The sequence below is a fragment of the Macaca thibetana genome, chromosome 13 (genome assembly GCF_024542745.1).
Source record: "Macaca thibetana thibetana isolate TM-01 chromosome 13, ASM2454274v1, whole genome shotgun sequence".
NCBI lineage: Eukaryota > Metazoa > Chordata > Mammalia > Primates > Cercopithecidae > Macaca > Macaca thibetana.
Window position 1 is genome coordinate 64,332,764 of NC_065590.1, and position 14,115 is coordinate 64,346,878.

Below are 14,115 nucleotides of genomic sequence, written 5' to 3' on the forward strand. Positions count from 1 at the left end.
TCTCATTAAGCATTTTCCAAATTTTAGCTCACTGCACATCAGCTTCAAGGTTTTGGTCAAATCCACGTACTACTTGTATAATTATTTACATACTATTTCTGCCTAGATAAACTAACTTTTTTATCTTAGAAAAAAACTGAATGGCTTAAAGTTACAAGTAAGACAGCTGGACACGTCTCTGCATGTCTCCCCTGGGGTCACTCATGCAGCTACAGTCATCTCAGATGGTCTTACATGGCTGGTGCAGGCTGTTGGTCAACCTTGCCCTCCACATGGTCTCTCATCCTCCAGGACACTAACCCAGGCTTCTGCACATGGTGGGAGCAGCGTTCCAGGTGATGAAATCAGCAGCTGGGAGACCTGGTGAGGACTAGACTCAGATGTCCCATAGCATTAGTTCTGCTGCCTTCTGTATTCACAAGTCACAGTGCCAACCATGATTCAACATATGAGGAAGTGAAATTCACATCTTATTAGAACAGTGGCAAAGTCACATGGCAAGGGGTATGGATTCAGGAAGGGAAGGAGTTATTGTGTCATCTTTTTGGTCAACTTACTATATCTGGAAAATACTAACACAAAGTGGGTATAGGAATATTAGTATCAAAGTTGAAGTCAAGGTGAAAAGAAACTAAGATGAAATATTTCTTAGAGGTAAAAGAAACACTACAACAAGAAGATAAAATACTCGTGAGCATGTTTTCATCTAATGACATACATTCAGAATATGTAAAGCAAAAGCTGTTAAAGAATAAGGAGAGGCTAGGCACAGTGGCTCGCAACTGTGATCCCAGCACTTTGTGATTACAGGGAAGATTGCTTGAGCCCAGGAGTCCGAGACCAGCCTGGGCAACACGGTGAAACCCCTCTCTACCAAAAAAAAAAAAAAAAAAAAAATACAAAAAGTAGCCAGGTGTGGTGATGTCAGCCTGTAGTCCCAGCTACAGTGAGGACAGGCAGGAGGATCACATGAGCCCAGAGAGGTTGAGGCTAAGATCGCACCACTGGACTCCAGCCTAGGCACAGAGTAGACCCAGTCTCAAAAAAAAAAGGAGAAATTAACCCCCAAAAAATCACAGCGTTACACTTTAACATATCTCTCTTGGAAACTAAAATATTAAGCACTTTTAAAAATAAAGATCAAGACTATTTGAGTAAATAAAGATCAGTAAATTTGAGTAAATAAAAAATAAAGATCAACACAATAGCTTGACCTAATATAAATATTCAGAACTACATTCTAAGCAGAATATACACATTCACAAAAATTGACCATAAGCTAAGCTGCAAAGGAAATCTTAACACATCTCCCCACCCAAAAATAATACAACACAGACCATCTTCTCTTACCACAATGCAATACAATTAGAAATGAAAAACAAAAGCCAGGCACAGTGGCTCACGCCTGTAATCCCAGCACTTTGTGGGAGGCCGAGGCGGGTGGATCACGAGGTCAGGAGATCGAGACCATCCTGGCTAACACAGTGAAACCCCGTCTCTACTAAAAATACAAAAATTAGCCGGGTGTGGTGGTGGGTACCTGTAGTCCCAGCTACTCAGGAGGTTGAGACAGGAGAATGGCCTGAACCTGGGAGGCAGATCTTACAGTGAGCCGAGTTCGCACCACTGCACTCCAGCCTGGACCACAGAGCGAGACTCGGTCTGAAAAAAAAAAAAAAAGAAATGAAAAACAAAATAATAGCCAAACAAAAACCAAAGCAGTCTAGAAACTTTTAAACAGACTTGTAAATAACTCAAGTTAAAGGGGTAGCAGGACCAGAACCTAGATTTCCAAATAACCAGTGCAGTTCATGATCTAGCCCTTTTGTTCATATAAAGCTATTTGTTTTAAAATAGTTGCTGAATTCTATGAAAGGGTGAGAAAGTGGGAAAGACAGAAAGGCAGAAACAAAACAAGGTGGGCCAGGAAAGGGATTCACTGGAGCAACTAGTTCAGTGTATGGAAGAATTGAAGGGTCAGGTCATTATTACCAGCCAGGTTCAGCAAAGCCTGGAAGGATCTGCTGGTCTCAGTGACCTGGGCAGGCAAACACCACCCAGGGGAGGCCAGGGCAAGACACCAGCAAGCAGGCCAGATCCTTTGAGCTTGGATCCCAGGGTAGATTCTATTTGCTTCTGATCCTTTAGTGCAGATGAGCTCCTGTGTGCAGAGGAGAGAGGTGGATCCTAGAGGCAGGTAAATTCCAGAAACTACAAGGGGTCCAACAGTCAGTATTCAGAAGGATTCCAGATGGTTCCAACTCCACAATGCCAGAATACTCACAACATGGCAACTGTCCGTTTTCTGAACATTGGAGTCCAATGGTGCCTGAGCCAGGAGGCCTGCCAATTCGGTAGACCGGCCATGGTATTTGCGCTACACAGCACAAATCAGAGGGCATATTTGATAGTGATAACATAGCAGTCATTTAGCTTGTGTAGAGGGTTACTCGGGATATTTCAGACCCCCAAAATTCTACTTGTGGCATTAATTATTCACATTATTTGATCACATCAGTTAAAATACAGAGTACCTATCATTCTTTCCTTTGCACTATGGTAACAGAACAGCTGTTGGGCTGAAATCAATTTTTCTCCTTTTTGTGTGAATTCGTTGATGCCTTCATCCACCCACTCACCCCATCCCTCCATTTAACTAACACTCAAAGCAAACTTAACACATCTCAGATCCTCAGTGCTTCATGTGTCATTGTTTACGTCTCCTCTGATTACTTATAGGTGAGAAAAATAAAGAAGGTGGTGTGAGTTATTTGGGTGCAAAACGATATTCTAGAAGGAAATGCTCAGCTAAAACTGTGCTAGATAAATAACTTCAAAAAAAGAGAGAGAAAAATGAAAGAAAAAACAAAAAAAGAGCGGCAGAGAGGAAATGAGAAGGTCTCAGGGGGAAATTCGGCTTCCTAACTGTCTGGGTTTTGATTTTGAGTTGCACCAGAGGAGTCTTTATGTCTGGGATGCTGAGAAAGCCAGCCCACGCCAGGCGGGCTGTGAGGGCAGGATTTGGAGGCGTTTCGTTTCTTAAACTCTATAGTCTGGATTCTGGTGTCAGGGGCCTGAGCCCTTTCCCTCCTCCCCTACCTCCCAGCTCCCACTCTACTTCCTCCAATCTTCCTAAGAATTCTGAGTCCTGCAGAAAGGCAGGCTTCTCCATCCTCCACACCCGCGCAGGTTTCTCTTTCCTCACACCTGCACGTCCACGCCCAGCGCCCTAGCCCCTCACACCCAGGATAACTGTTAGAGTCTCTCATACAGGGACATCATTAACACCTCCAGATTCCCGAGGGCTAGGACACTGAGGCCAGTGTCCACATCTGCCAAATTCCTCCCATAGCTGCGTGCGAGCTGAGTATGTTCCTAAGACACCTAAGGAATTCAGCACGGGGCTCGGGGCCCACTGCGACACTGAACGGAGGACAGCGGCCGCTCTGCTGGGCCTCGGGTGGGGAGGGGTCGCCGTCCTGCCCTGAGCCCGGACTCCGCAGCTCGGCGCCTGCACCGCTCCCCTCGCCGAGCCCGCGGCGGAGTCTGCCGGCCCCACGCAGCGGGTCTGGGGCTCACCCTGAATCGGGGCCTGCGGGGACCACCGTGCGGCTTCCCGCTGGGTGCGCGCCGCAGCCCTGAGTGGCCGGGCAGTCATTCCCCTTTTCCAGATGGGAAAGCCAAATCTTGAGCCCAGAGCCAGCACCGTGTTCTCAGGCGCTGGGACTTCCAACCCGCGATCTCCCCACTGTAGTATTTCTGGGGACCTTCCCTGGGGTTCCCCCCGGGGCGTAGAGGGAAGGAACGTCTGGGGACAAGCGCCCAGGAAGGGTCTGGATTCTGTGTCCTCCGCCGGGAGCAGGCCCCACCGCAGAAGCGAGTGTGTGGGGCGCCCCCGGGACGGTGGCGGAGACCGAGCCCCTGCCCCGCGGAGAAGCAGGGGGCACGGGCCGCCGTTCCCCCAGCGCTGCGGCCGCCGCACTCGCCAGGGTCTGGGGTGGCGCGGAGGGCGGAGGGCGGCGGGCTCACACCAAAGTCCACCAGGGGCCAAAGTCTGCCGGCCCCAACCTCCCACCGCGGGGTCGCGGGGGTTTGCTCCGCCTCGTGAGCTTGGGATTCTGGTTAAAAAGGCGACTGGGCGGAGCCAGGGGCCTCCGATGGCGGGAGGACAGCGCTGCGAGGAGGCGCCCGGGACAGTCATGGAGCGCCGCGTGGGAGTGAGGGCCTGGGTGGAGGAGAACCGGGGCTCCTTCCAGCCCCCCGTCTGCAACAAGCTCATGTGAGTCCGGCACCCCCATGGCCTCCCCCTGCCCTTGCTTCCTCCCCCTCCTCCATCTGCGCCCTCACCTTGCAGCTCCGAGTTCCTGGACCCAAAAGCCTGCAGAAGTGCGGCTTCAATCTCTTGGTTCTTGGGGGAAGATGGAGACAGGCTGTTCCGGTTCCACCACATCAGTCTGTTCCTCTTTCTGGTGACTGTGGTCTTGACTTCTGAAGAAGGCTGAGCTGGGTCTGAGGCTGTGGGAGATGAGATGACAAGGTGCACCCCTCCTTCCGGGGCTGAGAAACAATACTCCAACCCAAGTAACACTGTGCATTTTGGGAAAACTCAAAAGTGTGGGGAGGGTGGTTTTCAAGGCCCCAGAATTGCACTAGAATGTAGGCCTGGGGGCAGCCAAATCATACACCCCAACCCTGTGCCAGAAGCCACAGGCAAAGGGGAAGGCAGAGAATCCGCTCCTTTGGGAAGATCTTGATTTCTTGCTCTTTCCAGAGCCCCTCTTTGCAGGTGTGCACGAATACACACACACACACACACACATACACACCACAGCAGACCCTCCCTAGGCTACCTCTGCCAGTAGCCTCTGCCTGCAGCACCCAACAGGGTTGGCCGTCCAGCTGCCATCTTTTTCAGGCAGACCTCTCAGGCCCTCCCCTGTGGCACGGTCACCTCCCTCACCCCCCCCGTTCCATGGCAGGGCCTCATATGCCGGCTAGATCAAGGTTCACATTCCTCATTTTTGCTGTGTCCACACGACATGGTCAGTAGGGTGGCACCTCAAACCAAACAGCAGGCCCAGGACTATGCCGAGTGTTTTTACATCATCTCATCTCATTCTCACAGTAGCGCCATGAGGGGGGATTTTCATAAGTAACTTTTCTAGTGTCACAGAGCACCTGTGGGATAGGCTCCAGACAACCCATGGAGCAGTTCGACTCCAGAGTCCACGCTCACTCTTGGTTACCATGCGATACCACATGGCCAACAGTCAATAGCTCCCCAAAGATCTCTTCGACCACTGTTGTTGCCCACCCCAATCAAAGATGTAGCATCGTCTTTGCCTCCTTCCACCACTTCATCGCCGTCTGTGGTCGCTCCCTCTCCGTCCTCCCATCGCTCCCTGAGGTCTCGCGTCCATCTGCCCAGGACTCTCGCTAGCATTCGGTGGTTTGATGGCATCATTGGTATTCTTGCTTCTGCTGCACCACACCCACCTCCACCTTCGTCTTCACAAGGCGATCTCCTCGTGTGTGTGTCTGTGTCCAAATTTTCGTCTTTTAAAAGAACACCAGACATATTGCATCAGGGGCTCACCCTACTCCAGGATGACCTCATCCTAACCTAACTACATCTCAAGGACCCTATTTCCAAATAAGGTCACATTCTGCAGTACTGGGTGTTAGGACTTCAACATATAAATTTGACAGGGGGGGTTCCTATTCAGCCCATAATACCCTAAGCAAGGTGAGAAGCTGCTTGAGGGTTCTGGGCAGAGGAGGGGCAGGTCTGGTTTGTGCATCCTGACTGACGGGTTGAAAGAGTTCTTGAGTGGAGTTGTTTAAGAATTGTCTGTGTATATCTAAATTACACCTCAGTGAAGTTGATTTTAAAAAATAACTTTCCAGGTTCCCCAGCACCCCTTAGACCAAGACCAGACTCCACGGCTGGTCCACCCTCCTGGTCCAGCCTTCTCAACATCGTTTCCCAAGGTCACCCCCAGTGCTTCTAGTCTCAGAGCCTCTGCACCCAGCTCTCCCATGCATACCCTTCCCCAGTCAAGTTCCTTGTAGCTTCTCTCCCTTCCTTGAAGCTCTATGCAGCTTTAAGTTCTTTAAGCATGGACTGTTCATGACAGCCTCCTCCTGCCCTGCGACCTCATCCACCTTTTCAAACATCAGGTCGACACGTGTGTTTCTGGCTTATTGGGCCCGGCCTCCCAAAAGGGAAGCAAAAGGAAAGAGACTGGCTCTTCCGTCTTGTCTCCATGCCTCCCAGCTGGGCTGGAAAGCAGCCCACAGGAGAGGACACTCAGAAAGGACCTGCCAGTCTAGTCTGGGGGCTCAGACCTCCCCCATAGCCCCTCCCCTGCCATCCACACCATTATCATCCATGCAGGCAGCCTCTAGAATGCTGTGCCCTGTGTGTACAAATGGTCCCAGACCCGGCACCTCCCCTCCCAGAGGAAAGCCCTCACCCCTGCCCTCTGTGGCAGGGCCACCTGAGAAGACCCGGAAGCCGCACCCAGACACATTCTGCTGCTGATTCACCCCTGAAAGGGGACCCTGCTGTGCAGGTGGGGCGGGCTGTTCTCAGGAGGTGCTGAGGTATTTTTCCCACAAAAAGGTAACACCACACCAACAGCAGAAAGACTGAGGAGTTTGGGCACCCTTTTGTTCTAAACAGCTGACTAGATGCCCCACAGACCCAGTGCCCGCGTGGGAGTCAAGGAGCCTGGGACCTGGCTCGGGTTCGGTCGTCCCCTGGCTATGTGACCCTCTCTTGGCGGGCTAAATTGGCTGTAAAATGAGAGGGCTGTATTGAGTTTATTTATTTATTTATTTATTTATTTAAGACAGAGTCTCCCTCTGTTACCCAGGCTGGAGTGCAGTAGCGCGATCTCAGCTCACTGCAACCTCCACCTCTCAGGTTCAAGCGATTCTCGTGCCTCAGCCTCCCAGGTAGCTGGGATTACAGGTGCCCACTGCCAGCCCTGGCTAATTTTTGTATTTGTAGTAGAGACGGGGTTTCACCATGTTGGCCAGGCTAGTGGCCTCAAGCAATCAACCCACCTCTGCCTCTCAAAGTGCTGGGATTATAGGCATGAGCCACCATGCCCGGCCGGGTTTCTTTATTTTATCAAATACTTAAATAGTGCTTACTACATGCTAAGCATCATTCTGAGAGCTTCCAAATATTCATGTATTCTGTTTAAACTCTGTGAGGTAAGAACTGTTCCTCTATTTTACAGATAAGGTTAGTAATGTGCCCCAGGGCCTATACTTGTAAATACATGCCACACTGACTTGACACTGCCTGAGGCCCCTGCTAGACGTTATAGTCTCCTGCACCCACGAAGCCATGCCTCCAGCCAGGGCAGAGTGCAGGATCCCGTAGTCAGACAGCACGGGTGAGTGGCAGGTCAAGGTCGTTTTGCCCCTACACTGCCTCATCCTGGGAAGGGGCCTCCAATTTGCTACTCTCCTGTAATTTGAGATCTTGATCACAGCCCAGGATCCTGGTTGATAAAGCCATAGATTCACCACCATGTCATTCCCCTTGTTGGGTCAGAGGATGTGGGGGGACACACAAACAGGGACAGTCACACAGACACCATCCCAGACACATAGACGCTTAGATGCACGCAGGCATGAACTGGGGATGAGAGTTGGGGGACAGGGACAGTGAGGCCAAAACAGTCCTGCTCCTTCTCCCAGGGGCCCTCAGGCTCCCTCCTGGCCCCCAAAGGACCCCTGCTCTCTTCACTCGTAGGAGATGGTTTAGAACGTCTCCCCTACTTTGCGCGCATTGCAGGCACCAGGAGCAGCTCAAAGTCATGTTCGTTGGAGGCCCCAATACCAGGAAGGACTATCACATCGAAGAGGGTGAAGAGGTAGGTTTGACTGGTGTCCCTAGATCTAGGCCTGTGTGCAAGGAGCCTGGCCCTGGGGGGAGGGGGCGCTTCCCACTCGAGGCCCAGAGATGATGGACTGGAGAGGGGTGGACATGTGGCTGATGAGTGGAGGGGGCACAGCTGAAATCATAGGGCATGACTGCTCCCTCCAAGCTGGTGGGCAGGCAGTGACACCTCCACAGCCAGCACCTTTGCTGGGGGAGCCCCGGGAAACAGCCCACACCCTGCGGGTGACAGAGGCTTTAGCTGTGGGGCATCCTCCCCTTGGATATAGGGTCTGGCCATGTTCGGGGGGATGTCCTGGTCCCCTCCCCACAAACTTGACAGATTCAATTGGTCTCCAAAATAAGATCCTCCCCTGCAGACAGGGGCAAAGTGCAAAAATAGCGTGAGTGAGGCCTGGGCTGAGTGGGTGGCGGAGGGAGTGGGAGGGGCTGAGGGAGGAGGAGCTAGTGGCTAAGGGGTAGGCATGGTAGGGTGTGTCTGGAGCTGAAGGAGGAGTTGGGGCTGGGTGGTCCTCCCTTAACTAGAGGTTGCAAAACCCATTCGTGGTTTGTGGCTGGGGCAGGTGGGAGGGGGAATTTGCCTTGAATCACCTTTTGCACCTTGAAGTTTGGACTGTGCTTCTCTACTACCTACCCCAAAATAAATAAACAAAAGCAAAATTTAAAGAGAAAGGTGTGTCCCCTTCAGAAGAGACACAGAATCTCCTCTGGTGGGAAAGGATCAGTAGAGGGCTCCCCGTCCTCTCAGGGAGCCTGATTCTGGGGGTTCAAGATCCAGAGTCCAGCTTGATCAACAGCCTCTGTCCCCACTGAGGGCATCCAGGCCACAGCCAGGGACTGTAGTGAGCATGGGAGAATCACTTGTTCAACAAATATTTGTTGAGCACCTCATGTGTGCACTGGGACACGCAAGGCTGTGCGGAGGAATGATGGGCCCCGGGCCAGCAGAACCAGCCAACCCCTCACCTCTCACGCTCCAGGGGCCCTGCACCTCTCCTGGCCACCCCCTTCTCACAAACACACCTCACTGGAGACCGTTTCCTTGGTGGAAAAAGTCAATAGGAAAATCTAAAACTATACTGAGGAGGTGGGTAGACCTGGCGTGGCTATGGTATGGGAGGCACAGCTGACTGTGGAGTCTTCCAGAGACTTCGGCCTTCTCTGTCAGCCCTGTTCACAGCACCCACCTCTCCTGTCTCCCTCTGTCTTTGCTTCCCTTCTCCCCCCCTGCTGCCTCTGCCCCATGCCCATCCCATGGTTTCTCCAAGCTCAGTTGGCTGGGTGTCCCCTGAGGGGCCTGGCCAGCAGCGCATTCCCTGACTCAGATGGCAGCTGAGCGATGAGGAGGCCTGGCCAGCACAGGTGTCCTCACTCTGAAGGGACACCCAGGTGTCTGGGAGGAATCTGGCTGGAGGTGGGCTTGTGACAGGGCTTGGTCCCACCCTGCTGAGGTTTTGGTGGCAGGGTGGTGCAGCACTTGCGCAGCCTCAGGGCTAAGGGTCAGCCTCCTCTCTGTCCCTGCTTATCCTCACCCAGCTGGAGCCTGGGAAAACTCCAGGCTGTGCTATGGAAGCAGTGTAACTCAGGGTCCGGGCTCCTCCTGAATAGTGAGAAAAGGGGAGTCGCTCAGACCTGGGTTCAAATCACACCTCTTACCAAACCCCATTTTCCTCCTCGCCGAGCTCTGCCTCTGCAATAGCGGTCAGGGTACCTCCAGCTCCCTGACCCAGCTCCCCAGTCCCCAGCGCCACCTACCACCTATACTCCACCTACCTCACTCCTTTCTTGGAGTGTGCAGGTGCAGGGGGGCCAGAAGCAGATGAACTTGCATTGGGGGAATTCTCTGCTGCTTACTAACCCCGGGATCTTGGACAGGGCACATCACATCACCTCTCCAAGCCTGTTTCCATAAGCATATGGGGACAATGGCCCCTGTCTGATGGAAGAATTCAATGTGCATAGAGTATGAGCACAGAGCCTGGTGCAGAGTTGGTGCTTGATATGCATGGTTCCTCTACACCTCTCGCATTTCTGCCTGGCCTGCCTGAAAGGCCTTTCCAGGTCAGAAAGCCAGATTCTATTCATTAGCTGCCTGAGCCAGTACAGTTAATCTTCTAGCCTGCCCCAGGCCCCCAAACATCATTTATTTCCAAACTGAGCATAATTCCTTTAGGATTGCCCACAGCTGTTCGGGATTTTCTGCTGTTCAGTGATCTGTACCTCTGCTCCAGGCCAGGCCTGCCCCTCATCACAGGGAAGGCCTCTGAGCAGGGGACAAGAGCAAGAAAATAGAGAAAATACCGTGTAGCCTGCCTTGTAAGGGTTTATATCTGGCCCAGAGGGTCACTCCAGACTCCCCTCTCCCAACTTTTCCTGCCAACTTTTCCTTTGCCCCTCCTCCCCTCCCTCACTGTGAAAGGACCCTAGACACACACACACACACACACACACACACACACTTTCACACTCTCACACAGGCTTCCTCCCAGCTTGGAGAGTGAGGGAGGAGAGCATACTGAAATGCTCCCTAGAAGAGAACCTGGTAGGTTTCTTATTATTTGTATGAAATAATGTGTATGGGATTTCTGTTTGTTCGTGTTTGTTTTTGTTTTTTAGAGATGGGGTCTCTGTCACCCAGGCTGGAGTACAGTGGTGCAGTCATAGCTCACTGCAGCCGCGACTTCGGGGGCTCAAGCAATCCTCCCACCTCAGCCTCCCAAGTCCCTGGGACTACAGGCAGACATCACCATACTTAGCTAATTTTTTCTAGTTTTTGTAAAGATGGGGTGTCACCATGTTGCCCAGAATGGTCTCCACTCCTGGCCTCAAGTGATCCTCCCATCTCCCAAAGTGCTGGGATTACAGGCATAAGCCACCACATCCGGCCTAAGGGTTGTTTTTAATAAGGAAAGTAAATATTGTTCCTTGTAGAAAATATGAGAAATATAGACAGAAAAATCCTTACCTCATTCATAATCCCACCACGCAGAGGGCCGCTGTGAACAGGCTGCCTCTGTTATATGTGTATTGCTACAAACTAAAACCCTGCTGGGTATAGTTTTGAATCTTTAACATAACTTTAGCATTTTCCATTTTCCCTTTTTATTAACAGCTATTCAAAAACATAGTTTTTAATGGCTGCATAATGTTCCATATTTTGAATCTACCATCAAATATTTACATTTCCCCATAATTATATTAGCATTACTTTTGTCATTCTTACCATCGTCAATACTAATAGCTAGAGGCTCATTGAGCACTTACTATGTGCTGAGCACATATGTGTAAAGCATCCCTGGCATCTTCACACCTCCATTTTGAGTAGATAACTGTCATTTTGTAGATGAGGAAACCAAGGTACAGAAAGGCTAACTGAATTGACCAAGGGCACAGAGCACCCTGGCAGAGCTGAGGGCTTTTAACTATGCACTGCATTAAAAACAGCCTTGAATGTACACCACTAGGCAGGTATGTCTCTGATGAACTGAGGTCTCATTCCTGAGGTGGAATTACTGAGGTCAAGGTTGTACAGTGACCAGCTATCTGGATTCACCCAGAACTTTCTCAGTTTTAGCACTGAGGGTCCTGCATCCCAAGAAACCCCACAGTCCCTCCAGGGGTGTAAACTGCCAAGGCACTTCACGCCCATGGCCAAGTTGCCCTTCAGAAGGGTGGTGACTATTTGTGCCTAGTGGCAGACTGCAGAGCCACATCTCTCTAGGTCCCTCCAGGTCAGCTTGGTTTCTCTGAGTAGACGCTGTTGATAACATTCCTTCAGCTATTTGGCTGGGGCTTTTAACACTAGGCAATGTGTGACGGGTGGGGAGAAAACCGGTCTGCCTCCTCCTCTTCCTCCCAATTCCATGGGGTGATCTCAGTAAATTAGGGACTTAGGATGAAATCAGAAAAATGCAGTAGGAGCCCCCGCCCCCCGGCCTGGGAGCGCACAAGAGGCACATACTCCCATCCCCCACAGCACCTAACTCATCCCAGGCTGCCAGCAACCTCCACAGCCCCACCTGCTGCCAAGGCGTCACCCTGGCCAGAGGCTCCAGAGCCACATACAGCCTTGGGTCCAAGCTGCGGCTCCGGCTGGAGAGTAACCAGCTATGTGACCTTAGGCCAGCTGCTTTACCCTCTGAGCCTTGGTTTTCTTTCTTTGTTTTCTGCTGAATGGGGTTAATGATACCTTTGGAGGCTTTGCTGTGAGGTTTCTGGTGGGAAAGTGCCTGGCACAGCCCCTGGCACACAGTAAATGGGTGGGTCCCCTACCTGACTGCTGTCTCATTCACTTCCCCAATGAGCATTTCATCCAGCTCCTGCCCGCCAGCCAGGTAACCACCGTTGCATCCTGGGTACTCTGATCATCACTTGCATGTCCAAGACATGATCCCGTGTGTCCCCAGCACTCCATGGTATGCACCGGGGAGACGGGCCTCGGGACAGAAGTGACAGAGCTGCCCATCAACTCCGAGGCCTTCAGAAAGTTCTCAGGTTTCCCAGTCAGAATTCAGGGCCTGGGCAGTGGCCAAGGACCTGGAAGAGAAAGTGGGGAGGGTCCAAGCCTCTCTCCTGTCCCACAGGTATTTTACCAGCTGGAGGGAGACATGGTTCTCCGAGTCCTGGAGCAAGGCAAACACCGGGATGTGGTCATTCGGCAGGGAGAGGTGAGGCCAGATCCCAGCAGGGTGGGGAAGAGAAAGGCAGCCACAGCTGGAATCCTGGCCCTGGCTGAGGTCTTATCTTCCCTACCTTTTCCTGCTCTCCCACACCCCACCTGCCAACCTGCCCCTTCCCTTCCCCATCCTCCCTCTTCCAGGCCACCCCATCCTCCCTCTTCCAGGCTGCTCCATCCTCAGCACAGTCCAACATTCCCTCTGGTTCCCCGGTGTAGAGGCTGGGCAGAGAAGAGGGCCCAGGGTGGACAAGCAGTACCACTCTGCTGCCCAGGGGTCAGCTGCGGGTGCCCGGGATGTTGGGGGCGCTAAGGTCTCCGTGAGGGACAGTGGCCTCACTGCGCACCTTATCTCTACCACTGCAGATATTCCTCCTGCCTGCCAGGGTGCCCCACTCACCACAGAGGTTTGCCAACACCGTGGGGCTGGTGGTTGAGCGAAGGCGGCTGGAGACCGAGCTAGATGGTCTTAGGTAAATTCTGTCTGGGGGGCTGGGGCAGAGAAAGGGCAAACAGCAAAGGAGCACAGCTCCAAACTGCAGCTGAAAGGATCCTAGATAGACTCAAGAAAGCATGTCCTGGCCACTGAGTGGCCAGGAGGGCTTCACAGCAGAGGCAGTGGAGATCCTGTGTTTGTTGGCTGATGGTGGAGGGATAGGGTGGGGTGGATTCTGTTCTCTGTGACCCCCTGGAAGCCCACTCAGCCTGATGACCTTTGGCTGGAATCAGAATCTGTGCTTTCTGCATGAGGTTGTGAACCCTGAAAATTCGAGACAGGTCTCAGTTAATTTAAAAGTTTATTCTGCCAAGGTTGAGGACATGTGCCCATGACACAGCCTCAGGAGGTCCTGACAACATGTACCCAAAGTGGTCAGAGCACAGCTTGGTTTTATACATTTTAGGGAGACATGAGACACCAATCAACATATGTAAGATAAACATTGGTTCCATCTGGAAAGGTGAGACAACTGGAAGCAAAGGTGAGAAGACTCAAAGTGGGAAGGGGGCTTCCAGGTCACAGGTAGATAAGAGACAAATGGTTACATTATTTTGAGTTTCTGATAAGCCTCTTCAAAGAAGGCAATCAGATATGCATTTGTGAGCAGAGGGGTGATTTTGTGTAGAATGGGGGGCCGGTTTGCCCTAAGCAGTTCCTACCTTGACATTTCCCTTTACCTAGTGATTTTGGGGGCCCAAGATATTTTCCTTTCACATTTCCCCCTTTTCTTTTTAAAAATCTTTTGGAGAAAGCATTTTAGAAGAAATTGAGTCTCTGGTCCCAGGTTTTGTCTGATCTCTCATGGCTAGGATGGTTTATTTCCTAGACGGGTAGATCCCAAGTTATTAGGGAAGTTCAGTTTTAGAAAGTTGTTAAGTCTCATGTCTTACAAGGAGAAAATATGGGGAGGAAGGAAGAAAAACAACAACCAATGAAAGAGCAATCCTGGAAAATCGATATAGGCCACATTGCTCTGAAGTTCACACATCAGTAGGCAGGTATGAGAGTGGTTTAGGTATGTAA

At 51.6% G+C, this 14,115-nt stretch overlaps 2 protein-coding genes and 1 long non-coding RNA gene across 7 annotated transcripts in view; 2 read left to right on the top strand and 1 right to left on the bottom strand.

Moving 5' to 3' along the window:
* Positions 1–4,831, bottom strand: LOC126934207 (uncharacterized). 2 transcript variants are annotated; one of them, XR_007718871.1, is made up of 3 exons: positions 4,348–4,827; positions 1,541–1,662; positions 1–572 (listed from the first exon to the last, which is right to left on the bottom strand). It is a non-coding gene; the product is annotated as an uncharacterized LOC126934207 (long non-coding RNA). The 2 variants fall into 2 exon arrangements; XR_007718870.1 differs by having other exon boundaries at positions 1–1,662; positions 4,348–4,831.
* LOC126934205 (cytochrome c oxidase subunit 7A-related protein, mitochondrial) overlaps positions 1–14,115 on the top strand; it is a 723,522-nt gene that overhangs the window by 257,768 nt on the left and 451,639 nt on the right. The window lies entirely within an intron of this gene.
* HAAO (3-hydroxyanthranilate 3,4-dioxygenase) overlaps positions 4,137–14,115 on the top strand; it is a 25,984-nt gene continuing 16,005 nt past the window's right edge. Inside the window, exons 1-4 of one of the 2 annotated variants that reach the window (XM_050754806.1) lie at positions 4,137–4,279; positions 7,772–7,892; positions 12,502–12,585; positions 12,960–13,066. In XM_050754806.1, the coding sequence (XP_050610763.1) occupies positions 4,158–4,279; positions 7,772–7,892; positions 12,502–12,585; positions 12,960–13,066 (434 nt within the window). In that variant the 5' untranslated portion in view covers positions 4,137–4,157. The remainder of the gene's footprint in view (positions 4,280–7,771; positions 7,893–12,501; positions 12,586–12,959; positions 13,067–14,115) is intronic. The other variant, XM_050754807.1, reaches the window with a different exon arrangement.